This window comes from Pempheris klunzingeri, chromosome 21 (genome assembly GCF_042242105.1).
Source record: "Pempheris klunzingeri isolate RE-2024b chromosome 21, fPemKlu1.hap1, whole genome shotgun sequence".
In the NCBI taxonomy this organism is placed as follows: Eukaryota; Metazoa; Chordata; class Actinopteri; order Acropomatiformes; family Pempheridae; genus Pempheris; species Pempheris klunzingeri.
In genome coordinates, this window is record NC_092032.1 from 644,932 (window position 1) to 671,978 (window position 27,047).

Sequence of the window (27,047 nt, forward strand, 5' to 3'; positions counted from 1 at the left end):
AGTTTCTCTTCCTTTGTCGTTTCTCTTCATATTCCGTGCTCTTTACCGCTACCACCGTGTATACTGTTTACCTTCCCGCTCACTACGTTAAGTGACATTTCAAAACTTCCTTCCTCACAGGAAATGGGAACACAAAAACGCAAGTTCCTTTCAAAATAAAACTGCGCATATTTGACCACAATGAATTTGTGTCCTTTACACACTCAATGGGCCACAAAGTGAAGATTCAACAGAGGTATGACTTCATCCAAGTCAGCCTGCTAAAGCAAACATACACTTTCATTTCATGATATTCTTCTGTGGTGTAGTCACAAGCTTAAGGGGAACAGGAATTCAGCCATGGGTGGGGGGAAATGCATAATAATTAATTAATTAACAAAGGAAAAAAGGCCTTCACAGATTATTTTCTAATGTTTATATTTTGATGTTTAGAAAACCTATTATCGCTCTCATCAGAAACAAACATTCAGGTTCAGCCAAAAGACATATTCTGTTTGAAGAGACATGTGGGCCAGTAAGTACCTTAGCAACAAAGTACATTTTCAAACAGGGCCAGAGGACAGACAGCAGTATCCTCCACAGTGAAAAATAAGACACTCTTCCTCTCCAGTGCGTCTCCAGTTCTAGGACAGCAGCAGCTGTAGGAGTCTGGCCACCACCACAACATTGAGGCTGTTTCCAAGAACTCTGTACTGCTGCTTGGTGGGGATGTTCTCGGGAAAGGCTGCAAAACACATTCAAATCAATGAAGAAAGTAAGTATGTAACCCATCCAATGGTTTAAAAAAACCCTCAATCACATTTAGGCATTTAGGCATGTTGACATTAGTTCCCTACAATACAACTGAGGACATGACTGCCACAAATACTGAATAAAAGCAGAGAAGGAATGTACAGTTGCACTCAAAATTATTCAACCCCATTTCAAATTAGGTGTACTGGCAAAATGTACAAACAATATAAATAGCTCAACATAACTAATATTACTGGTGGTTTCTTCAAATTCAACATAAAATGCCACTTTTAATGACTACTGCAGTCTCAAAATTATTCAACCCCTGTATAGGATCTCTCATAAGAGCACTTATCTGTAAATCAAGTGTTGAGATAGAACACATCAAATACCCGGACTGGCTGCGGGTTTGTTCACAGTGATGTTTGGTTGCATGTCAGAAAATGGGTCAAGTCTAGAGAATTGGCCAAAAGAGGAGATGATTGCTTTGCACAAACAAAGAAAAGGATACCAAAAGATAGCAAAGGCACTGAATGTTTGTAGAGATACTGTTGGAAGCAAAGTTCACAAGTTCAAAGCTAAAGGAACACTGGCTGTACTACCTGGACGTGGCAGAAAGAGGAAGCTATAGACGGCTGCCACCAGATTTCTGAGGAGGCAGGAGGCCAAAAACCCTCCAGTGACTGCAAAAGATCTGCAGTAAGACTTGGCAGCAGCAGGCACTGAGGTTTCAGTTTCTACAGTAAGATGCATTCTAAACACTGAAGGCCTCCATGCCTGAACTCCAAGATGTTCATCACTACTGACCCAAAAGCACTAGAGAAGTCGGCTCCAATATGCTTGAAACCATATAAATAAGCCACAGAAGTTTGGGGATTCTGTTCTGTGGAGCGATACAACAAAAGTGGAACTTTTCAGGTCTCTGGATCAGCGGTATGTCTGGAGGAGGAAGTATGAGGCAGGTGGAAAAAAGCATGCATGGCTGTATTCAGCCTTAAGGACTGACAGCATTTTGACTTACAGAAGCTTTGCGGGAAACCCATGAGGTTGGCTACTTCTCTGGGAGTAAAATAACGAAGTTTCAGTTTCAACAGATGCTGGAGTTTCTCCTCGTCAGAGTGCTGGTCCAGATCTCTAAACACACTCTCCATCTGCAGAGCACACAAACAAAAGCCTTCAGCACAGCACACTTCACTGTTAGAGGTGAAGAAAATGTTTACACTACTGATGAACGCCACAGCTGAACAGCCTCAGTGCATAAACCCACTTTAAACGTACTTCTGTGATTCCATTCAAATTCTTACATCCGTTTCAGGCCGAGACCCCAGTGCACCTGTCTACAGGTGGAGCTATTTACCGACACATTCTTCACTGGTTCACACAGTGTCTGTGTGTATCTCACACATGGCTGCATGAAATTCACTTCTAAATGCACATAAATGTTTGCATTGACAGTTGAGGTAAAACACATACCTACCTCTGTTTCCGTGCAGCACTGCAGCACTGAGCCGGTTCCCTCCACATAACGCCTATAGCTGTGGATACAACACGATAACACCGTTGAATGACAGTCATCAACCAACTAGAAAGGAACAGCAGCGCTCACATACATGACAAAAAACGAGTTTGACACGAAATGATTTTGTCAAACTTTAAAGCATCTAAACTATTATTATGATGCTGCTGTTCTTCTTGCCTCTTATGTTACACTTGATATCTCATTCTGCTGCTCTGGCTGGTCTCTCTCTGTTAGGACTAGCTGGTCTATTGGATCATGTCTGGAATGGACTGAAATCCAACACTTTCTGGCCCAATGTTGAAAAGGCGAATGCATCCTCCCCTCCAACAGGTGTGTGCCACCTTTACTCCTCCTCCTCAGGGAACTTGCTGGTACTCATTTCGGGGAGCTGCATCATATTCCAGCGTCTGTCCAGTTCAGAATGGTTCATATGTCAAAGTCTGCTAATCTTTCGCGAGTGTCAGATTTACATCAGCAGATACAGGAAGAGGGCCATCTGCATCATGAAGGACTCCACCCACCCTGCACACTCACTATTGCACCCCTCCCCTCAGGCAGGAGGCTGCAGAGAATTGGGAGCAGGACACCAGACTGAGGAGCAGCTTCTTTCCAGAAGCTGTTAGACTGTTGAACTCTGGGGGTGCTGGTTATGGCCCCCGCCATAACCTGGCCAACTGTATTTTGCACACATGCTTATTTATCACTATTAAATGCTTGTTTTTATAGTGCTCAAATACTCTTGTTTATTCATTCTCTTTGGCTTATAACCGGCACCTGAGTACTTAATTTTGTGCCATCTCATGTGGAAATGTGTTCTGGTATGACAATAGAGATACTTGAATTCCTTGAACTTGAATATTTTAGGACCACGATGAAAATGTCCTCACTCTGCAGGTTAAAACATGTTCTAGTCCTCACTATGTGACAAGTACAAGAAAACACACACACAGACAGTGTACCTACCCTTTGGTGAAGCAGACAGACCTCCTACATGTGGGCTGAACGATGTCTAGGAGCAGAGCATATCTCAGCAGCGTTTTAGGAGGAAGCAGATAGTGTTCCATATTTATTTCCACCTGTGATTCAAGGAAGTCTTGGATCTGCCTGACAGACACATCATGGTTTTGATTCCTCTTCCTCTGGGCCTCCCTTGTTGTCTCTAGCTTATACAGGACATGACCCCCCTGCATCTCCTCTTCTGGCTGGCACATGTCTGGGACATGAGGACTCAGGACTGTGGGCTGCTCAGCAGCATCACTGTCAGTAGGATGTGGGAAGACATCTACAATCTGAGACGACAGAGTCAGTGTCACAACTAGTATTGAGAAGTTCTGATATAATCACACCTCCAACACACTCATGTTCCTCAAGGGTCAGTTCACTCAAATTTCAGAAAACATTTAGTATGGATATTTTTTTTGGTGGAAACGGGTTACAGTGAGATCTGCTGATTATCAAGAATAACAGTGACAGCTTGGTCTAACCCCCGCCTCAAAGGTGTGGTAGTCTGCTAAGAACTCTGATCATTTACTCTGCTATTGATTATTTTGGTTGTAGTTAAGTTGATCATTAATCAGAATTCCATACTGATGATTTTGTGAATTTAATGACACTGGATCACTTGAATTGGCTGTTTACTTTTTGATTGGTTACTGTCTCTTACCTTTAAACTTGTCTGGGTGCTGGCGTTTTCTGAAATCTTAGCCATCAGGAAATAACGCAGTCGTGAATTTGGGATCCCAACCTGGATTTATGAATGTAACAGTGATATTATGTAGAACCTCCACAGCACAGGTGTATTTCATGAGTCATACAGTGTGCCTTTCTTACACTTGTGGGTGAGACCATGATCTCCTGGAAAGTGTATCCACATTCCATCAGTGTTTTCACCAAACAGTCCCTGGAGAATATGAGGATAATATGAGGACACATGAATGTCTTCCCTGTGTAACACAATATTACAGAGCTTTAAGAGTGACAGAAGTTAGTTCACATAAAAAGAGGGAGCAAGATAAAAGCCCCCTGGCTGTCTTCATCATTACCTGGCAGATGAGCTCTCAAAGCCTTTCACATTCTCCAGCAGGATGAAACGGGGCCGCCTCCTCAGCCTGGTCACACATCGTCATGCCAGTTGAGAAGAAAGGATAAGAGGAGTAAGTGACAGAAGCCATGACACAAGACACACACACACACACACACACACACACACACACACACACACACACACACACACACACACACACACACACACACACACACACACACACACACACACACACACACACACACACACACACACACACACACACACACACTAGAGGAAACACTGCAAGTAGTTAGATCTGTTTTATTGTTTCCAAATTGAATGAAATATCCGAGTGAACAGATGATCCAGTCTGCAACAGTTTACAGTGAGAAAAACAATGAACCTGTGCAAACCAACTCGTGTCACCCTCTGACTTCAGGGCTGAAACGGTGTCCAGTAGTTTCTGAAGTCACTTGTTCTCATTCAAACAACAAAGTTCCTCCTCATCCTCTGCTATCATTCATTGAGACAGCTCAGATATCTCTTCAGCAGTTAGTTGCTGGCTCATAGAAGCTCTGGAAGCATCTGGAACTTTAGACATTTTTACAGCAGCTTTTTCTCCAGACACACTCCATTTAAAATGGACGCTCTGACAACGATGTGTTGCTAGGTTATGTCTGGGTCCTTCTGTTTCCAGGTAGGAAGCAAAATAAGCTTCATTTGGAATTCTTGGTTAACAGGTGATGAGGCTGAGGTGAAACAAACAAACCAAACATTTGCCTAAATTCCACTTCAACAAGTTTGTCCTCACATACAGGCTCTGGTGGTTCACTACGGTTCTATCTTGTATATATTGATGGGTATAGTCTTGTCGCTTCACGAGCCATTCACTCACTGATGGAACCCCAGCCACAGGCTGAGGTGCCTTACATACCTACATCATTCATGGGTTGTCAGCTTTCGATCAAACAATGTGTTGATCCTTGTTTGTCGCCCTGTCATAGAAGACTGTCAGTCAGTAGCATTACATTAGCAACAAGTACCAATTCATTGTAGATAAGTAGGGTTGCCAGGTCAGACCATCAGTCAATTCAGCAAATGGTGCACGAGCTCATAAGCCTTATATGAGCCTGATTCTGTTTGAGGCTTCTTCTTGTTAAAGGGGAGTTCTTCCTGCCACTGTTGCCTAATATAATATCTGATGCTACTCATGTGAGGATTTTTGAATCCTTAATTTTGAACTCCTGAATCACTGTGTCTCTCTCTTAATTAGAAAGTTTGGTCTAGACCTTCTCTTTATGGAAAACGTCATGAGATAACACTGTTACAAATTGGCACTATATTTTGATTGATTGATAATAATAATTGGGCAGCTTTTGTTGCTACAAAATTGCACTAAAAATTTTTATTTTTACATAAGAATAAGATTTTTCCATTCACACTGGCAGGAGGTAGATGAAAAGCTAATTGTGACCGTTAAAGACCTTGGCAGAAGATCAAGGACGTAGAGGAAGCTCTTGGTTCTGGGGTCAGCAACGTCACCCTGAAGTCCTATCCTGCACACAGAAAGAAAAACAAAATTTCAGTGGAAAAAACAGCTTTAACAAAAGTAAAAAAAAAGCATTAAGTACAGTGATTTACAAAATGTTGATCAAAAAGAGACAGAAAGGTGGATGAAGTGATGGTGTATTAGTAAAAATGCACAGAACGGAAAGTGCAACACTGCTGACACCAGACTTAGACTATCACAAAAAGCACACAGGTTTTACCCACTGAGCCTGGCTTCAGGCTGTCACACTTGCTGAAGTTTAAAATTGCAAGAGCCACATTTTTATTTACAACTTACATAATCAACATAAAACATTAAACGGGCTGGTGATTTCATCAGCTATGACAGCCACCAAATTGAATTAGCTGCTGTTTGTAAAGTGGCAAGTCTAAGTTTTTGGGGTCCTTTGGTTAGTATGCTGCCTGTGTTATTATGAGCAATTATGTTTCCCGCCACTATCGATTTTCCTAAGTTTCCAAATTGCCTTTTAACTAGGGCTGGGTAATAAATCAAAAGCATCTATAAAACCAAACTGATGAATTACTCACTGACACTGAGATTCTCTTTGGTAGATCAATGCTACTGAGCACCAAGCCAGTTGAAAATCTGCAAAATATCTGTCACATCCCAGTCAGGGATGTGTGTTTTTGTCTTGTTTTGGTTGTGTCCACAGAGGGTGATGAGGGGGAAGGGTGTGTGCTTACCTGCAGCCCTGCCCATTAATTGGCAATCAGTAGCCAGCTGCTGACGATTTTGGAGTGACTGACTGGCTGCTGAGCAGGACAAAGAGAGGAGACACTCTGGCACTCGAGGAGAGCAGAGCACAGGTGGAGTGACCAGAACCAGGACGGCAGCGGAGAGGGACTGGTGCCTCTGGGCCGTGTGTGTTCGTTTGGCTGCCTACATACTGCTTTTCCTTCTTGATCTCTCCCCCGTTCCCTCTCCACCTTTCTCTCCCTGTCGGTGTTGTGTGTGTCTGTGTGTCACTGCCTAGAACCGGTTCTGACCCAGGAAGACTGGGGGATGCAGGAGAGTGGGAGCTCTGGGCCACGCCGCTGAGGGTCCGGCTGCCCCTTTCACCGCCCCAGCCTGAGGGCCCACACTGCTGATACAAGAAATGCTTGCTGGGAGCCAAGGACGTCTGCTGGAATGACACACATGCAGGGAGGACATTAGGCCTCACCAGGAGCAGCCCTGGACGGACTTGGGGTGCCCGAGTAGGGGAAACTGGACTGGTCAGGGTTTGTGTTCTTTTTGTTTGCGCCGCTGGGGGAGTGGGCCTCGTGGGCGGCCAGGGGCGAGCCGCCAGTCCCTCCAGACACAGCTAGTTGTTAATTTGTTTGTCTGTCCATTTGTGTGTGGGTTCCCCCCCCCCCTTCTGGTTACGGGTGTACAGGTGGTTATAGCACACTGCCAGCAGCATAGTGTGGGTTGCGGTGACTTAACTGTGTGGTTATGAATTGTGTGTGCGGTGCCACTGTAATGCAAATGCTCTGAAACCTTTTTACTCGTGTGTTTTCTATAGACTGTTAGAACTGCCTGGCTAGTGTGTCTGCTGATTGTGATGATCTGACGAGTACCAAAAGGAGGGGCCAAATAAACTGTTAAACTGCATCTTGTTTGTTTCATGTTGCTGGTGATCCAATAAGGGAGTGGGCCCGGGTCACGACATATCCCTTTAAGTCAATTCCTCCCAGGACGATGGGTTGCTCGGTGTGGACCAGGGTGGACTTTTGGTTAGTCTCAAGAATGTTTTGACAAACCATTCCGGGGCTCAGGAGGGGAAAGCAGGGCTAGGGCACAAGGCCTAGGATAGGCCATATTAAAATCCCCCTCTGACTGCACTGGTATGTGATGGAGCCACTCCCAGTTTGGGGGTCACAGCCCCCAGTGCTCCCATCATCACTGGCACCACTCTTGCCTTTACCCCCCACATCTTTCCAGCTCAGTGCAGATGCTCCTGTACCATATGCCTGCCTCTTGGCAGTGGCGTCCCCTGTACATGATACTAATATTTCAATTTTTTTATGGATGTCGGTAGTACTGGTAAATATGAATTGTACATACAATCAAACCTTACACTACCATGGCTGATCTTATCTGATCAATGTATTTGAGCATACTAAAGCTTGCATTTGGCAGGCAGGCCTCCCAGGCAGGTCACTAGTCTGTCACAGGGCCAGTCAATAGAAAACTCACATTTCATACATACGGCAGTTTATATTTATGTTTGGAGGATGAAGAGAGCAGAGGAGCAGAACACATCCACAAGACACACAATCAAGGACCATGAAAACTCCACAAAAACATTCAGTCTGACTGAAGTTCTGCCTACCTGGTGAAAGGCTGGCAAGGAGGGCTCATCAAAATCATGTCAAAAGACAATTTATTGAAGTCATCTAGAGTTATGCCCTAAAAGAACAAAAAACAGCAGACAGAAAACAAGTTTAAAATAATAAAGTTTTTGTAAATTTCTCATATTGCAAAGTTAAACCTGAAGAGCATTGGTTTGGATCTGTGAATCATTACGCACCAAGCTGCATCCCACATTCATGGAATGTTCAATGTAGAATGCCTGGAACAGTAACATTGCATCTTTTGGCTACCATGTAATGTTTGCTTAATTCATAGAAAGTAGTGCTGATTAAAGCAGGACTTTATTTTGGACAAAATTCATAATAACCTTACATTATGCTGTAGTTTAGCTGGTCTAAGAGAAAACTCTAAGCTGTTTTCAGGCTTTGGAAAATTCACAATCTACAATAAATGCAATAAAACACGAGTCAAAACCCACCAAGTGTCTCAGAGATGAAGAGAACTTCACCATGAAGCTGCTGACTTCATGTTCTTGTAACATCTAAATGTACTGACGTTGTTTGTTGTATGCAGATTTACCACGAAAGCAGGCAGTGAGCGGCTCTGTTGAATGTTGCTACTAGTTTAGCCTCCTGCTACCGTAGCTAAAGGCTTCGCTTCACTTCATGTCTATGTAGCTAATGCTAGCTAACGTTGGAACCTGAATCATCTCACAGAGCTTCACAGGTCCACAAGTCTCACAGAAAACAGAACGGTGGTTCCTACACAGCTGCTCCAGCTCTACAGGATGAATCACTCCTCTGTTCAGATGCCAGCAGTCATGACTGTATCCCGAACTGTCACCCACCTCAATGGTCTTGTTCCAGAGGGGAGTTTCAGGGAAATTGTGCCTGTAGATTTGATTGGCTGTGGTGTTTATGTCGATGGCAGCCACTACCTGGACAGGTATGCCACTCTCTGGAGGAAGAACAAACGGATAATGAGCTACACATGAAGAAGCCCCGTTCTTTTGCTTTAGTAAATTAATGCAGACAGAAAATTATACACAAAGTGCACAGTAAAAGAACTAATCGTCCTCGAAATGACTACTGTGAGTCATTCCTTGCAGTAGACTGAAAACATTTGGGTTTGACATCAAAAGATGAATATGAGACAAGAGATCAACATTTCAGCTTTTATTTCCAGGTATTTACATCTGGATCCGATACACAACTTATAAGATAGCATTATTTGTAACGGAAAACCACATTTTTAGGTGAGCAAAAGTATTGGAACAGATTAAAATAGATTAAAGTGAATAAGACTTAATAATTAGTTGCAAATCCTTTGCTTGCAATAACTGCATCAAGCCTGTGACCCATTGACATCACCAAACCTTTGCATTCTTCTTTTGTGGTGCTTTTCCAGGCTTTCAACTTTGTCCCAGACGTTTTGAGGTCTTGTCTCTGTACTTTTTGGCAAATTCCAGCCTGGCCTTCCTATTCTTCTTGCTAATGAGTGGTTTGCATCTTTTGGTGTGTGTTGAGATTTAAAAGTTACAATGATTATGAAGTGCCTTTTCATATTATGTAAATGTATTATTAATCAATAAGCAGTAAAGTTATGCTGAGATAAATTCACACACTCACTACTCAGACACACACACACACACACACTCACACACAGACACACACACTCACAGACACACTCACAGACACACTCACAGACACAGACACAGACACAGACACAGACACAGACACAGACACACACACACACACACACACACACACACACACACACACACACACACACACACTCAAACACACAGACACACACACTCACAGACACAGACACACTCACAGACACAGACACACACACACAGTTAGGTTGTAGACTCCAAGGAATCTGCTCTGAGGTAGAAATAAGATAAGTTGCTGACACAGGCTTACACTCAAATCACACAAAGAAACAACTCAAGGTTAAGTACTGAATAAGGGAATAGTGTTAATTAGAGAGACACCCTGAAGTTGAACCAAAGCACGTGAAAAGACGCAAAGATGAGGGAGTGTAGGGTTTTCCTCCCCTTTAGCGTCTCTGCTGACTGGATGATCCGTGTGCCTAGAGGCTGGGACCAGCCTGTGCACCAAACCGGGAGAGCTAAGTCTAAACCACGGCTCTTCCCCATCTTTGATGAACCAATCAGATAGTTGCACATTTTGAGTATATGACATTGTGTAATGCTAAGCTAGCTCACTCTCTTCTGGGAAGTTGGCTGCAGCTAATGGTTTACCAACTGTGGTTTTCTGAACAGAAGAGATCCTTGTACAAGCCATTTTGATTCTCCAATATTTGGATTAAATGTTTGACTGAGAAATAGCTGATCTCTGAACTCCTCATTTTGCAAACAAACGAACATGCTGACAAGTGGCCTCTGTACTTTTGTTCATGAAGTCTTCTGCGAACAGTAGACTGTGACACCTTCACTCCTGCCCTCTGAAGGTTGATGCTGATGTCACTAACAGTTGTTTTAGGGTCTTTCTTTACAACGTTTCTGTCGTCAACTGCTGCTGTTTTCCTTGGTCTACCTGTTCGATGTCATCACATCACAAGTACACCAGTGGTTTCTTTCTTCTTCAGGACATTCCAAATGGTTGTACTGGCTATGGCCAATGTTTGTGCAATGGCTCTGATTGATTTTCTGTCTTCTCTCAGCTTCACAATTTCCACCCATGGACAGCTCTCTGGTTTTCATGTTGGTTACACCTCTAACTATAAATGCAGTCTGCACAGGCAAAACCCAAATCTGAAACTGCATGTAGACATTCAGCGCTATTTATTGTTTGAATAATCAATGTAATAGGACTCAACAGGGCAACAAAACACACCTGTCAGTCACATGTTCCAATACTTTTGCTCACATGAAAAATGGGTGCGTTCAAACAAAAGGTGATATCTTCTAAGTTGTGTATCAGATCCAGATGTAAATACCTGGAAATAAAAGCTGAAATGTTGATCTCTTGTCTCATAGCATGTCTTCTAGTATGTTCTTAAAGTGAGAGTACCTTCATGAAATAAAACAGTGTTTGATAGAGTCTATGGCCACGTTTCTGTTCAGTACAGTACAGTGGTGAAGAAGTGTGTGAGGAGAAGTGAGTGTGGATGAATGAGTGAGAGAGGAGGAGTGTGTGAGGAGAAGTGAGAGAGAGGAGCGGAGTTTTCCGCCGGTGTTCCCCCTCCGGTGGCGGACAGAAGGGTGGGACAGCCCCCCTCCGGCTGGTCTGCTGTCGGAGTTCCGCTGACACCGACAGCAGCCTCACATGAGCACCGACGGGCAGCTCACCTCTCACGGCGTAGTGCATCCCTCCTATCCCACTGTACAGCTCCACTGCCCGCACGGTCTCCATGGCACAGCACCGCTTCACTACTACTACTATTACTACTACTACTCTTCTTCTTCTTCTTCTTCCTTCTACTGCGATACTGTCACCGCCTCTCTGTTTCTCCTCTTCTTCTTCTTCTTTTTCCTTCTTCTTCTTGTTACATGGCGGGTTGCAGTCATTGCTCATTGGCTGCAAAGCGCCACCTACTGACCGGAGGAAGTAATGTGAGCTGTTGTGTGGACGTCTTCACACCATGAGGTGAATAATAAAGAATAATAGTTTAAAACTTTACTTTAGTTTATCACTCAGACTCTATCTTTACTTTAGTTTATCACTCAGACTCCATCTTTACTTTAGTTTATCACTCAGACTCCATCTTTACTTTAGTTTATCACTCAGACTTTCCACCTGTCGCTGTGGTTTGGAGGTTCTCACAGTGACCAGTGCTGTCTCTCTGTCTCACAAGTTAGTGTGTGTGTGTGTGTGTGTGTGTGTGTGTGTGTGTGTGTGTGTGTGTGTGTGTGTGTGTGTGTGTGTGTGTTTGGAGTCCCTCCGTCACAGTGACACATCCAGGAACCGGAAGTGTCCTAATAAGGGACGGAGGCTCCCACATAAACTTCCGGTAGGGTGTGATCCAGAGGAGAGCGAGTTCCGCCGCTGAGACGCTGCTGTTGCTGTCTTTCTCTGTGTTTTGTTGTCGCTCTTTTCCAAACGGTGAGTGTCTTCAGGACTTTTCTGCTTCAACTCTTCCCGTCGCTCTCATTCTACGCTGTGACGACATTTTGACTCACCGCTGTTGCTCTCTGTCCAGGACAATGTCCAAGTCTCTGAAGAAGATCGTGGAGGAGAGTCGGGACAAGAACCTCCCCGAGGTGGAGATGTGCGACAGAGGCATTTCTAACATGCTGGACATCCCGGGACTGTGTAAGAGATCCACGTCCATGTCACCCCCCCCGTCTCCACAGACGTGTCCCACACACGGCTCAGTGACTGTCCACTGTCCTCCGGTCACGTCACTTCCACTTTATTATCCTCTACAACTTGTTTAAACATGTGAGGCGTTAGATCTGCAGCCCTCACAGTCTCAAACACAGCTGCTGTGAAAAAGCTCTGTCACTAAATCTACAGGGGAGGGGCCAAATGGGCAACGGGCACCAAAAGATGGATGTAGATCTGACACAGTGTAGAGTCAGGCTGGGATTATATTGTCCTCTAATAGCCTCAGGGGAGCAACAGTTCTAACAGTTCACATCTGTGTGTGTGTAATGATGCTTGAGTTTATTCAGTCCCTTTCCAGTCTGCTCACCCTGGTAATAGCGCACCACGTCACTGCAAATCAGGACACCGTCGTGTGTCCACGGTGGAGGTGTGGGGCTCACCGCTCTGTTGTTGGTACCACAGACGGAGGCTGGCAGAGGGAGGGACAGGTTGTCCTGATGTCCAGACTGTGACCGGTCTGTGATGATCCTCCCTGCCTTTTTCCACCAACCAGTAAAACAAATGAATCCCCCGCAGAGACGAGCACTAAACATTCCACAGACACGCTCACCATCACAAAACAGCAGAGAAAGAGACATGGGTTTGGTTTCATTCTGTACTGAATATATTTGTTTATGCTAATGAGTTTAAGAACGGCATCCCACCAACAAGGCTGATCAGAGAAATGTGCTTGTTCTCTTTGAGCAGCAGCTGCAGAGCCAAGTGTATCATGGTCTGTCGGAACCATGGTGAAAGGAACACTTTCAGCTTTGGCCCATGAAACAAAAGTTTAACAACAAGCAACAAATCCAAAAGGCACTCTGTTCCAGGCTCTTTAGTGAAGTTGATGGGTGGTGTCCTGGCTACTTGTTGGGGTTTTTGTGATATGATTGTATGTATTTTCACATGCTCTGCATGTTTTGTAAACATATACATTTAAAGAATGTATATGTGCTCTTTGGGCTGGCCTTGGGGTTGCTACTGTAATGGCCTCTGATGATGTGAAAACATACGTTGTGTTGACTTGATGTTCTTGTCGTTCCAGTCACTCTGTCCAACATCACACAGCTGGTGCTCAGCCACAACAAGCTCACAGGTAAGTCCTCTGCTGTCTCACACACACCCGTCCACACACCCGTCCACACACCCGTGGACGTCCTATTCTACCCTGGACAGCAGCTGAGTCACATGGCTACAGTAGCATTGTCTTTTAACCTCTTAGCTACAGACCAAAAGCAGTGAAGTCGTCATCATCACCCTGGCCCTTTTTGAAGGAATATAACAAGGATGAAAAAATGGCCAGTCAGAGAAAGACTAAGCTGAGTTTTACAGCCTCTTTTGTCTACTGGAATTCATTTATTTTATTGCACTTTTGAGACAGACTAGTCCTTTTTTTGTTTTTTGCTTGATTTGACCCATCTACTGCAAATGGCGTCCTTTACATAACCGCTAACCCTCAAGATGAGCATCTAATGTCTACTAGTTATCAGTGGCTACAGTGCTAATGATTAAATGATAACTCTCTTGGTTCTGTAGTTTTAATTGTTACACCCCTCCCGGCCCCTCGTTCATGCTGGCCTCACTCAACTTTTAAGTCTAACAAATCAGCAGCTCTGTTAAATGTCAGTCATAGAAATGCCAGAAAACAGCCGTCAAAGAGAATATACATTAATAAATGATACAATGAATGCACATTTTGATGAATTCAGCTTGGTAATGTGTCTAAAAAATGATAAATGTGGTAATAATGACCCTAATGAGAAGTTGGCCTATTGCCGTGATTTAACAGCAAACCCTTGACCGTTACCAGTAATTTGGCATGTTGGTCTGTGGGACAGTCTTTGCTCCTGTGCTACTTGAAGAATGAGAACCTTTCAGTGCAAAGAGGCTGCCTGGGTCAGCCGTGAAGTTACTGCTCACTTCCCACTCAGCGTTCCAACAACCCCGTGCTGAAGTCTGGATCCATCACTCCTCAGCTAAGGGGGGACGGGGGGTCGTCATGAAGACCTCGGCTCAGGGTGTACCACTTGTTCTTGAGTTCATGCGGGGCATAATCAGATTAGAATCAGAATCAGAATTACTTTAATAATCCCCAGGGGGAAATTGATAAGAATAAAGTAATGATACAAATAATACCACTACTACTACTAATAATATATAACAACATGTACATTCAGAGTGAGGAGATGTATTATATAATACTAATAATACTACTACCACTACTACTACTACCAACAATAACATATAACAACATAGACACTCAGAGTGAGGAGCTGTATTATATAATAATAATAATAATAATAATCAGGTGAGTCCAGAGTCCTCTCCTCTCTGGTGAAACAGTTCACGTACTGGGTGAAGTTGGGCAGTGCCTTTGCCATGGTGACATGGTTGAAGACAGAGATAGCAGTGAGTGCACTCAGGTGTAGAGTCTGTACCCGGGCTATGGCAGAGTGGATGACGTCACACGCCGAAGTCGGGTTGGCAGAAGCAGGAATGTCACCATGACAACATGTGAAAACTCCCGTGGCAGATAATATGGACGAAGACCAACAGCAAATAGTTCAATGTCCGGGCTGCAGATGCGCTCCTTGATAGTAATATGAGCAGGACTGCACCACCTGTTGTTCACCAGAACGGCAAGCCCCCCTCCTTTCCGCTCACCGCTCCTGGTGCAGTCCCTGTCGGCCCGAACAGTTTGGAAGCCACCGATGGAAACATTGTCGTGGGGAATGTCCTGATGCAGCCATGTCTCCGTAAAGCACACCAGACTACACTCCCGGTACTCCATCTGACTCCTGGCTAACGCTGTTAGCTCCTCCATCTTGTTTACCAGCGATCTCACGTTGCCCATAGTAACGATGGAGAGACAGGGTTTAGATTTCTTTTCCTCCATACGCCTCTGTTGTCTCCTTCTGGTTTCTCTCCTCCGCTGGTTCTTCTTTCCTCTGCAACCTCGGTGTGTTTTCCTCCACAATTCTTCTGGAATTTGTGAAGATCTCGTGGTCAAGATGCCAGCAGGTTTCAGAGCGATCAGCTGATCACTCGTGTAGACAAAACGGCTACCAACGGCTACCAACGGCCATATGTTTACTGCACCCGACAGAGTTAAAGTAGTACTTTCTAAGTACTTTACTAAGTAGTGTTGGATAGCTTGCTGAATAGAAACAAATGTGTTGTTAAATGTTACTGAGCTCACTCGCAAAGTAAGCGAACAGAAAAAAAAATCTAAATCAAATCAATATTTGGTGTGACCACCCTTTGAAGGAACTTGGCAGGTAGTTTGTTCCAAACATCTTAGAGAACTAACCACAGATCTTCTGTGGATGTCGGCTGCCTCAAATCTTCTGTCTCTTCATGTGATCCCAGACAGACTGAATGATGTTGAGATCAGGGCTCTGTGGGGGCCACACCATCACTTTCAGGACTCTAGGATAGTTCCTAATGACATTGGCTGTATGTTTGGGCTCGTTGTCCAGCTGCAGATTAAATCTGGGGCCAATCAGACGCCTCCCTGATGGTTTTGCATGATGGATAAGTATCTGCCTGTATTTCCCAGCACTGAGGACACCATTAACTCTGACCAAATCCCCAACTCCATCTGCAGAAATGCAGCTCCAAACTTGCATTGAACCTTCACCAGCTTCACTGTTGCCTGCAGACACTCACCACTGTACCGCTCTCCAGCCCTTCAGTGAACAAACTGCCTCCTGCTGCAGCCAAATATTTCAGATTTTTCCTCATCAGTCCAGAGCACCTGCTGCCCGAGTTCCTGTTTTTGTACATAGTTGAGTCTCTTGGCCATGTTTCCACATTGGAGGTTTGGCTTTTTGGCCACAGTTCTTCCATGAAGACGACTTCTGGCCAGACAGTAGATGGTGTACCTGGTCCTACTGGTTTCTGCTGCTTCTGAGCTGGTGGCACTGGTGGACATATTCTGATTTCTAAGGGAAGTAAATATAATGTATCTTTGCTCTGCTGCACTAAGTTTTCTTGGCCGACCACTGAGGCTACGGTCCTCAACGCAGCCTGTTTCTTTGTTCTTCTTCAAAAGAGCTTGAACAGCACATGTTGAAACCCCAGTCTGCTCTGAAATCTTTGCCTGGCAGAGACCTTCCTGCTGCAGTAGAACCACCTGGTGTCTTGTTGCTGTGTTCAGTCTGAACATCATCAAGCTGTCTTCACCAACCTCACCTTGGTGGTAGAGTTTGGCTGTCCCTCACCCAGTTTTAATCCTCCTACAGCTCTTTCTGTTTCACTTAGTGACTGTTTCAACCTACATATGAAACTGAGGATCATCAGCACCTGTTTGGTATAACTGGTTAATAATACACCTGAATATGATTTTGACTTTGTGTAAGTGTACCTGAAGAACTGATGCTGTTTTGAAGGTGAAGGGTGGTCACACCAAATATTGATTTGATTCAGATTTTTCATCTATTCATCAGTTAGCATTTTGTAAATTGATTGCATTCTTACTTTACAACATTTCTTCACACCTGCCTAACACTTTTGCACAGTACTGTACATGGTTTACAGGGTGCTGTTGTCTACACGTGATACACAGCAACACGATGTAAATTAATTGTTCTCTGCAGTTTCACACACGAGACACAACGAGTGATATTAAGTCATTAAGGTAATGTCCAACAGTCACGGAAACTCAGAGCTACTTTGACCGACTTCCAGAGGCCAGGCCCCGTTTAACGCTGCTTGCAGCCCTTATTCATTTTTCTAATTGTTATGGGTATGTGTCCTCCAGTAATATTAGAAAAGAATTATGTCCTATCCATTGAATATTGTTCTCTGTGTTTAGTCAGGCAGAGCATTTTCAGGAGCAGTCAAAGGTCCACTTACTAGCTTTTGCAGCTTTCAGTCACATCTCACAGTATTCTTCAGTCAGTGGGCTGAATCAGTGTTCATCACTTAACCTAAATGTGGAGTTTTGGGCATGTGATAGCAGATGGTCATCATACAGTGGGGGAGATCTGTCTGTGGTGTTGGATCATGTGCTCAGGGTGTACCAGCAGAGGTCTTGCAGTGTCCTCTAGTTTTTAGTGAGTGGGGGTACCCACTGACTAACCAGTTTTCAAGTTGGCTCTGTTGTTTGGGTAAATGGTCTGTATTTGTATAGCGCCTGTCTAGTCAACTACTGAACTACTCAAAGTGCTTTTATGACATCCTCATTCACACATCATTCATGCAGGACAACTCTAGGTTGGAGGAGCTTGCTACTGAAGCTATGCTTCAGAAGCAAGTTGGGGTTCAGTGTCATGCCTGCTCTACCTCTGAGCCGCAGATGCTCACTCGCTGTCATGTAACTGACACCTGAGGCCACTCCATTGAGGGACATCCTCCGTAGCAGCCGGCTGGAGTGATGTGATGTAACGGCGTTTGGCACCAGTAGAGGTCACCACAGACCATCTAACATGATCATGTGTCATGAAATAGCATTTAAAGAGCTGAATTGCCACATGAAGAGTTGCCTGTGTATTAGTATAGTTTCTGTTCTGTTTGAATATTGAATGCCAATGCCAGCTCTAAATTGTATGCTGTTATAAATCCAGACTGACTGACTTTTCCTCTCCTCTCCCCACTGTGACTTCAGCCTTCTGTCAGAGCCAACAATTAGTCTGCCATTAAGCAACATTATTTCATTCTGTTGGGTCAGTTGAGCTTCTTTTCAGTTGTCAGTAACTTTTTTTGATGGTAAAGAAATGACAGTTGACGACAGTGTCAAAGTAAAATATTTTCATTATTACAGAATATAGGCATCAGTGATTAAAATGTCCTGATAAAATCTCACATCAATGACATGAAAACAGCAAATAAGTTGTTGAGATGTACATTTGATTTGTATTTTATTTTCATCCAAACTTCTGTCTTTATTCACTCGTTGTGTTTTCTAATCTGCTTCTGAAGATGAAGAGATTACCCTCACTCTGCTGGGTTATTTATAGCCTAGATCAGACAGAAATGAGGATTAGTTAATTGGCGTAGTTACAACCTGCGGGCACTCTTGAGGTATGCTCAGTAACGGCAGTCCTGTACCTATCACCCGTCGCAGTCCTCCGGCAGCCTGAAGAAGTAGCAGGAAACATCTCCGTTTGTCTTTCTATCCCTTCTGCTCCTCCATCTCATCCTAATGCTCGTCCTCAAAAATCCAGCGGCTCTGTCCGACAGGATGGAGGTGATGGTGCTATATGAAGGTAGTTATAACTTAATTGACATGTGGAAAGGGCGGGGAGGCTAGTTGCTGCCCAGTGCCAACATGGCCTCACTGTGGTTGTCACAGTGCAGCTATTCGTTCATTTCCCGCCCTGCCATGTCTGTGCCTTCACATGGGCTGAGGTTGTCTTCCTCGAACACACCACCAGCCCCTTTTCCACTGCAGGAACTTTTCTCATTTACCCGGGATTTTGAAAAACGACGAGGTCCAGGGTCTTTTGAGTGTATTTGCTGAGGAAGAAATTGAGCTGGACTTTGAGTCGGCGATTCGAAACAACCGAGTCTATGGAAGAATAGCCGACAAGCTGGCGGAGCTAAATGTAGGGCACACGCCGAAACAAATTCATGAAAAGTTGAAGAAACATACGCAAGATTATAAGAAGCTGAAGGACCACAACAGTGGGTCAGACTGCCGTATTATACGTCATCAGCCCCATTTGAATAAATGTACCGGAACTTTGAGGTGCGGTGGAAACGCAAACCACACAGATTACCAGGAATTCTTTTACCCAGGTAAATAAATTCCTGGTAATAAAAGTTCCTGGAAATGTTGGTGGAAAAGGGGCTACTGATAGCTCCCTGGGTCACACTAACACACACCAAGGTGGAGGTGCCCACTTGGAAATCAATACCATACACTGTTTGGATCTTGTAGGTTGGTCCACCTGGATATGAGATGCGGCACTGCATTGATTGGGCTCTGCTCAGTGGTCCACAGAGAGCCGAGCTAAATGAAATAGATTTGAGACATCCACGGTGAACTGGCGGGCTCTTTTTAAACAAGCAGCTCCTTGACCCTCTGTTGCACCACAGGCCGTCTGTCTGGTAGCTCTTCCGCTGTGAGCACCAGCTCCATGAGCCAGCCTGAAGCACAGCCGTGTCCATGCTCCACTCTGACACTGATACAAACATTCACATGTGTATCGTCTGAACTAGTGTGACGTCCTCAGCCTGCCTGCAGTGGTCGCTGTCAGAACACACAGGCCAGTTTGAAATGATGACATTTGTTAAATGTAACCCGATGGACTATGGCTACACCGTCACTCACATGTCTGCTACTGCAATCTGGTGAAACACTGGAACCTCTGCACACACACACACACACACACACACACACACACACAGGCTGAACTGATACAGTATCAGTGTGCCCGGTCCTCACCTCTCCAACACTCATTCTTTTGGCAGTATTCAGGTCAGGTTGGCCTGTCTGGTTTACTGTCCACCTTCCCCTCCATCTCTCTCTTCTTGCATTGATCAGCCTGATAATCCGATAAACTTCCTGCTCTTGTTATCAGCCCATTGATCTGTGGCCACAGAGGTGGGGGAATAAAACTGTGGATGAAGGTGAACATAGAAACTGGAATATGTGCGCTGTTCAAATGTCACCATGTGCAGTTAGCTGCCCGTCTCTGGGGCTGCATATGAAAGCTACTGACACCACCCTCTGTGATGTGTAATTTCTCTTTATTTATCAGTTTATTAGCAGTTTGTCAGGGACAACACAAAGAAAACTCTAACAGGCTCAATAAATTGATACATATGTTGTACGTAGGGTTCTTAGCTAAGATTAATTTGCGAACCCTGAAGTAAAATGGTCATAACTTACCACCACTACCAAAAGTTCACACAAGCTAATCTTTCGGTTTTTAGCTCAGTAAACATTTTCCTAATGAGTTTATGGTCTGTCGCTAGTTTACAGTCTTCTTCAGCACAGCAGGATGTTCATTTAGTAAATTCGGGTCCCATTTAGAGGAAAATAGACCAGGAAGAGGGGGGGCTTTAGGGCAGGGCTACCTGCATTCAGAGGAGGGTCATGACTAAACTTAACCAATCAGAGAAGGTTTGTGCGGAATAAATGCAACTTCTGGTTCCAAAAAACCAAGATGGCAACGCCAGTAAAGCAAAACTGATGGCTTCCAAACGGCGGTCTGCAAACCAAAGGGGGGATGTCACAGCAGCGCTATCTACTTGTTACATACAGTCTGTGGAGTGAAGTCGTGAAGGTGCAGTCAGACCTCAGATCATCTGTCATCATTCACTTTGTTTTTCTCAAGGGCGATGTGATGCCGTTACTTCAACAGAAAAGGCGGTGACGTCTTTCCACCTCCACACAGGCTAAAATATGGGTACAAAAATGACAATTTACGTCACAGTCATCACAAATCACATCACAGTCAGTGTAGGTGTGTATGTTCTCTAATTCGTGACTGAATATACAGTGGCAAGAAAAAGTAAAAGGTATTGGCGAAATGTGCCTAAAATAATAACAAATTTTCTGATCTTTCATGTCTTTATTGAACACACTCATTCAACATTCAAAACAGTAGTGGAAAAAGTAAGTGAACCCTTGGAATTAATAACTGGTTGACCCCCCCCCCTTGGCAGCAATAACCTCAACCAGGTGTTTCCTGTAGCTGTGGATCAGACCTGCACATCGTTCAGGAGGGATTTTAGCCCATTCTTCCTGGCAGAACTGCTTTAGCTTTGTCATATTCTTTGGATGTCTCATGTGTATGGCTCTCTTCAAGTCATTCCATAGCATCTCTATTGGGTTGAGGTCTGGGCTCTGACTTGACCACTCCAAAAGGCGGATTTTGTTTTTCTGAAGCCATTCTGTTGTGGACTTGCTCTGGTATTTTGGGTCATTGTCCTGTTGCATCACCCAACTTCTACAGAGTTTCAGCTGACGTAGAGACATTCTCACATTATCCTGAAGAATTTTTTTGATACACTTGGGAATTCATCTTCCCCTCAATGATTGCAAGCTGGCCAGGCCCTGATGCAGCAAAGCAGGCCCAAATCATGAGCTTTCCTCCACCATACTTTACGGTTGGGATGATATTTTCATGATGATATGCAGTGCCCTTTTTATGCCAGATGTAGTGCTGCGTGTTCTTTCCAAATAATTCAATCTTAGTTTCATCAGTCCACACCACATTTTGCCAATACCGCTGTGGAGTGTCAATGTGCTCTGTCGCAAACTTCAGGCATGCAGCAATGTTCCTTTTAGTAAGCAGCGGCTTCCTTTGTGGTGTCCTGCCATAGACACCCTGCTTGTTCAATGTTTTATGTACTGTAGACTCATGAAGACAGATGTCAGCCAGTTCCAATGACGCCTTCAAATCTTTGGCTGTCACTCGGGGTTGTTTCTTTACCTCATTGATGAGTCTTCGTTGTGCTCTTGGAGTCATTTTGACTGGGCACCCACTTCTTGGTAGAGTAGCCACAGTCCCAAAGTATCACCATTTATAGATTGTTTGCCTAACTATAGACTTGGGAATTTCTCAAGTCTTTGAAATCACTTTGTAACCCTTTCCAACTTTATGTAAATCAACAATTCTTGATCGTAGATCCTCTGAAAGCTCTTTTTGGCGAGGCATGGCTCACATAAGCGTATTCTTCTTGTGCGGAGCAAACTCAAAAAGTTTCAGTGGTTTTTATCAGTCAAAGTAGCTCTAGTCTACACCTCCACACTCATTTTCTTATCAGGACTCCAGGTATGCTAACACCTGACTCCAGTTTTTGAGGTCATTAACTCAAGGGTTCACATGCTTTTTCCACTAGCACTATAAGGTTTTTATGGTTGTTCTTAATAAAGACATGATAGATAAAAATTTCCTTTTGTGTTATTATTTTAGGCACATTATATTTGTCAATACCGTTGACTTGGATGACAATCGGATCACTTTTTATGACAAATTAATGCAGAAAACCATGAAATTCCAAAAGGTTCACATACTTTTTCTTGCCACTGTATGTATGTGTGTGTGTATGTTCTTCTGTGACATGTCACGTGTGTGCACAGGTACATGATCAGTGATGGCACACATACTTTGTTTGAGCCAGTGTTTCACTTGCGCATGAAACGTTTTTAGTCCATCTTTCAGTGTTTCTGTGGGTTGGACATTCAAACAGTTCCTTTTCGTGCAAAAGATGATGGAGCCAGTAGCTGTGTGCTGTGTCACCCTGCGGGTTTCCAGAGGCTGATCTGCAGTGGCAATGTTTTTTGTGACATTTGGACAAAGTACAGCTTGGACGAGATGGTTCACATATTTCAAAATCACTTTAATAAAAGAACTTGGTGAAGCTGTCATAACTGAGCAACTTGAACCTTTTCAGAAATATACAGTGGTGCCATTTTATTTGTTTTTGATCCATTATTTTCAGAGCTTATCAGTATAATGATGGAATAGTTTGAGATAAATCTTTGAGAGGTTCTCGTGTGTGTGTGTGTGATGAGCTTGTCATTTCTGTGTACTTTCCAGCGGTGCCTGCCAACATCTCTGAGCTGAAGAACCTGGAGGTTCTAAACATGTTCAACAACCAGATTGAAGAGTTGCCAACTCAGATCAGCAGTCTTCAGAAACTCAAGCACCTGAACCTTGGGTATGTCCCATTCTTCTTTTTTTTCCACACACACACACACTCTCAGAGCCCACCCTTGTAATTCTATGTAGCTCTATGCTGCTGCTGTACAGTAGTTAGTTGAGTTGCCTCTTGTTTATTTACTGCTGCCCTGAGGCCAGGCTTGTCCACTGTCTGATCATGCTCCTGTTCCTGTGTCCTCCATGAACAGACACACACACACACACACACACTCACACTCACACTCCTCATGTTCTACCTATAAGTCACTAGATTCCCTTTTCCATCTCAGTCTCTCTACACAGTGAAACCAGAATCGCCCCCCAGGCTGTTCCTACCAGCTCAGGTTTGGGTTCAGCAGTTATTTTGAAACTTTTGAGCCTTCCTGCTTGATTTACTTTTTATGAAAAGACGGAAACCAAATCAGTGGGGTCAAAAAACTTGTTTAAAGGATTGTCTAACTGCATTTCATTTACCCTCAGTGATTTATCACTACCATTTGTGAACGAAAGTAAAACTCATACATAAATACATAATAAATAAATAAATATAGACTAACACCAAGAGTTTTTTGTGTGGAACACAAAAAATATAAACTAATCCCATACCAAATACATGGAAGGATGTTTGGATGTGTGTAACAAATTGGCGAGGGAGGTCCACTTCTTCACCTCTTGGCGGAGTGTTTGGATATGAGTGCAGGCTCACACAGGGTGGGTGTCCGTGGAGGAGGATTAGGAGGGGAGCCTTGGTGGGTATTGATCCACAGGCAAACATCATCGGGATAGTGTAAGCCTCACACTGCTATTCAGCTTGTGCATTCACTTTTCATCGTCTGTTTATTTTCCTGTTCCTGTATTTATAAGTGGACATGTTTCTGTGTTTGAACCTTGTAAGTGCTTAATCTCATTTGTCGAGCACACATAATAGAACTGAAATAGAATAGCCGTCCCTATGACCTCTCTGTCGCTTGTACACACACACACACACACACACACGAGCATCATCTGAGCTGGTGTTTCTTACTTCTTCACACCATCCCTGTCTGCTAGTCTGAGCTGCTCCCTGCTTCACTGACATGGGTGATGGCCAGTCTATGAGCAACAAACATACAGCACAGACCTGGACCACTGGAGACACAGACCTGGACCACTGGAGACCCTGTATGAAGCGGAACCCAAAGAGTTCCCTCACCCAGGTTAGGGAAACCGTGCGCCTCCTTCTGGAGCCAGACTTGGGAGGGGAGCTCGCTGGCGAGCATCTGGTGGCTTGGCCTGGATCCGCGGGGCCCAGCCGGGCCAAGCCCGAACGAACAACGTGGAACTGCAACAGGGGTTGCAGGGGTTGGGTGCGTGGAGAGCTGGGTGACAGGCCAAGGCGGGGTCCTGGGCGTGTGGAGCCCCATCATCGTAGACTGGCTCTAGGGACATGGAAAGTCACCTGTCTGGCAGGGAAGGAGCTGGTGCGGGAGCCTGAGCGCTACCACCTAGATATAGTTGGGCTTGCCTCCATTCACAGTGTCGGCTCTGGAACCAAACTCCTGGAGAGGGGCTGGACTCTCTCCTTTTCCGCAATTTCTCAGGGTGAGAGGCGCCAGGCGGGTGTGGGGATACTCACGAGGGATCCTGGAAGGAGTTCCATCTGGGGACTCCATAGTTCTACAGGGCAACTTCAATGCTCACGTGGGCAATGACGGAGAAACCTGGAGGGGGGTGATTGGGAGGAACGGCCTGCCTGATCTGAATCGAGTGATGCTTTGTTATTGGACTTCTATGCTAGGCATGGTTTGGCCATAACAAACACCATGTTCGAGCATAGCATTGTGGTCGTGTCATCAGATCTGCAGCCGTATGTCTTGGACACTTGGGTGAAGAGAGCTGCAGAGCTGTCAACTGATCACCACCTGGTGGTGAGTTGGATCAGATGGCAGGGGAGGCTGCCAGACAGACCCAGTAGGCCCAAATGTGTTGTGAGGGTTTGCTGGGAATGTCTAGGGGAGACTCTTGTCCGGGAGGTCTTCAAGTCCCACCTCCGGAAGAGCTTCTTATACATCCCGGGGGAGGTTGGGGACATGGAATCCGAGTGGACCATGCTCAAAGCCTCCATTGCAGAGGCAGCTGCTGAGAGCTGTGGCCAGAAGGTTGTCGGTGCTGGTCGGGGCAACAACCCAAGAACCCGCTGGTGGACCCTGGCGGTGAGGGAGGCTGAGGCGACCACTGAAGGAGTTCGGGGAGGCTATGGAGAAGGACTTTTGGGTGGGCTCAAGGAAGTTCTGGCAAAGCATTTGGCGGCTCAGGAAGGGAAAACAGGGCTTGGCCCAGGCTGTATTCAGCAAGGGAGGAGAACTGCTGACCCGGACTGGGGATATCGTCGGGCAGTGGAAAGAACACTTTGACGAACTCCTGAACCCAACCAACACGTCCTCCTCTGTGGAGGAGGCAGAGTATGAAGACTCAGGGGAAGCCTTGTCCATATCCCTGGCAGAGGTGGCAGAGGTCGCTGAGGTAGTTAAGAAGCTCCTCGGGGGCAAGGCGCCAGGGGTGGATGAGATTCGACCTGAGATGCTGAAGGCTCTGGACATTGTTGGGCTGTCGTGGCTGACACGCCTCTTCAGTGTCGCGTGGATGTCAGGGACAGTACCTGTGGATTGGCAGACTGGGGTGGTGGTCCCCATTTTCAAAATAGGGGACCGAAGGATGTGCTCCAATTATCAGGGTATTGCACTGCTCAGCCTCCCCGGGAAAATCTAGTGAGTCTAAGTGAGAGCTGTGTCCACGTTCTGGGCACAAAGTTCTCACGTTCTCAGTGAGTGTTGGACTCTGCCAAGGCTGCCCCTTATCACGATCCTGTTCGTGATTTTCACGGACAGGATCTCAAGGTGCAGCCGAGGTGAGAAGAGCGTCTGGTTTGGGGACCTCAGAAATGCATCTCTGCTTTTTGCAGATGATGTGGTTCTGTTGGCTTCCTCCAGCAGAGTGTGAAGCGGTCAGGATGAGGGTCAGCACCTCTAATGGCACTTTTCCACTAGCACCTGCTCGACTTGGTATGTAGGGTTTTCCACTAGGCGATAGTACCTGGTATCAGGTACTTTTTTAGTACCTACTCAGCCGGGGTTCCAAGCGAGCTGAGTCGAGCCGAAAATGTGACGTCAACATACTGCAGGCCACTGATTGGTCAGGGAGTGACATCACTGAATGAGTGATTCAGTGATGTCACTGAATCACCCGCCGTTTTTTAAAACCCTGGCAACGGCGTTTTTATTATTTCTGTGAACGAGGTAAACGGCTACACGCAAACCAAACACTCCATGTCGTTGTGTTTGTGCCGCATACAAATTACACCACTGGAGTTTCGGGCCGATGGATTGGTGCGGCATCAGCAGTAATGGGGGCGCTGTTGTGGTGAAGAGGGAGCTGAGCCAGAAGGCGAAGCTCTTCATTTACCAGTCGATCAACGTTCCAACCCTCACCTATGGCCATGAGCTCTGGGTAATGACCGAAAGAACGAGATTGCGGATACAAGCGGCTGAAATGAGTCCTCAGTAGAGTGTCTGGGCTCAGCCTTAGAGATAGAGCTTGGGCATACAAACCAGATTTACACACACACAAACCAGATTTACAAATACAAATCACTCTGCATTTAGTTGTGCATCGTGTTTTGTGAGTTGCGTAACTTGACTTTTGTTTGTGCATACTTATGAGACTGTCCATACTCTGTCCTAAAGCAGGCTGATTTTTAATTGAAAGCAGGAAAAGGCTCAGATGAAATGTCTTTTTCCAGTGGTGGCTTTGTGTGAGTGATGTATGTTTTGCATTTGTGTTTGTTTGTGAGCACAGTATGAACCGTCTGAGCAGCTTGCCCAGAGGATTTGGTTCATTGCCAGCTCTAGAAGTGTTGGACGTCACCTACAACAACCTGAACCATAACTCCCTGCCTGGAAACTTCTTCTACCTTAGTAAGTGAAAAGTCTCT

The 27,047-nt window shown here is 45.0% G+C and overlaps 2 protein-coding genes across 3 annotated transcripts in view; one reads left to right on the forward strand and one right to left on the reverse strand.

The window, feature by feature from the left end:
* Window positions 1–388: 388 nt before the first annotated feature.
* trdmt1 (tRNA aspartic acid methyltransferase 1) lies at window positions 389–11,616 on the reverse strand. 2 transcript variants are annotated; one of them, XR_011585866.1, is made up of 11 exons: window positions 11,462–11,610; window positions 8,990–9,099; window positions 8,162–8,238; window positions 5,762–5,833; window positions 4,294–4,359; window positions 4,082–4,151; window positions 3,915–3,995; window positions 3,215–3,540; window positions 2,206–2,267; window positions 1,754–1,883; window positions 389–724 (listed from the first exon to the last, which is right to left on the reverse strand). XR_011585866.1 is itself a non-coding variant. In XM_070852866.1 (11 exons), exons 1-11 carry the CDS (start codon window positions 11,523–11,525, stop codon window positions 624–626), a joined length of 1,155 nt encoding a protein of 384 aa, XP_070708967.1. In that variant the 5' UTR covers window positions 11,526–11,616; the 3' UTR covers window positions 389–623. The 2 variants fall into 2 exon arrangements, 1 of the variants encoding a protein (XP_070708967.1); XM_070852866.1 differs by having other exon boundaries at window positions 2,210–2,267; window positions 11,462–11,616.
* A 492-nt stretch (window positions 11,617–12,108) lies between these two features.
* Window positions 12,109–27,047, forward strand: part of rsu1 (Ras suppressor protein 1) — a 45,554-nt gene continuing 30,615 nt past the window's right edge. Inside the window, exons 1-5 of the mRNA XM_070852867.1 lie at window positions 12,109–12,215; window positions 12,313–12,425; window positions 13,525–13,575; window positions 22,976–23,096; window positions 26,912–27,030. Of these exons, the coding sequence (XP_070708968.1) occupies window positions 12,317–12,425; window positions 13,525–13,575; window positions 22,976–23,096; window positions 26,912–27,030 (400 nt within the window). The 5' untranslated portion in view covers window positions 12,109–12,215; window positions 12,313–12,316. The remainder of the gene's footprint in view (window positions 12,216–12,312; window positions 12,426–13,524; window positions 13,576–22,975; window positions 23,097–26,911; window positions 27,031–27,047) is intronic.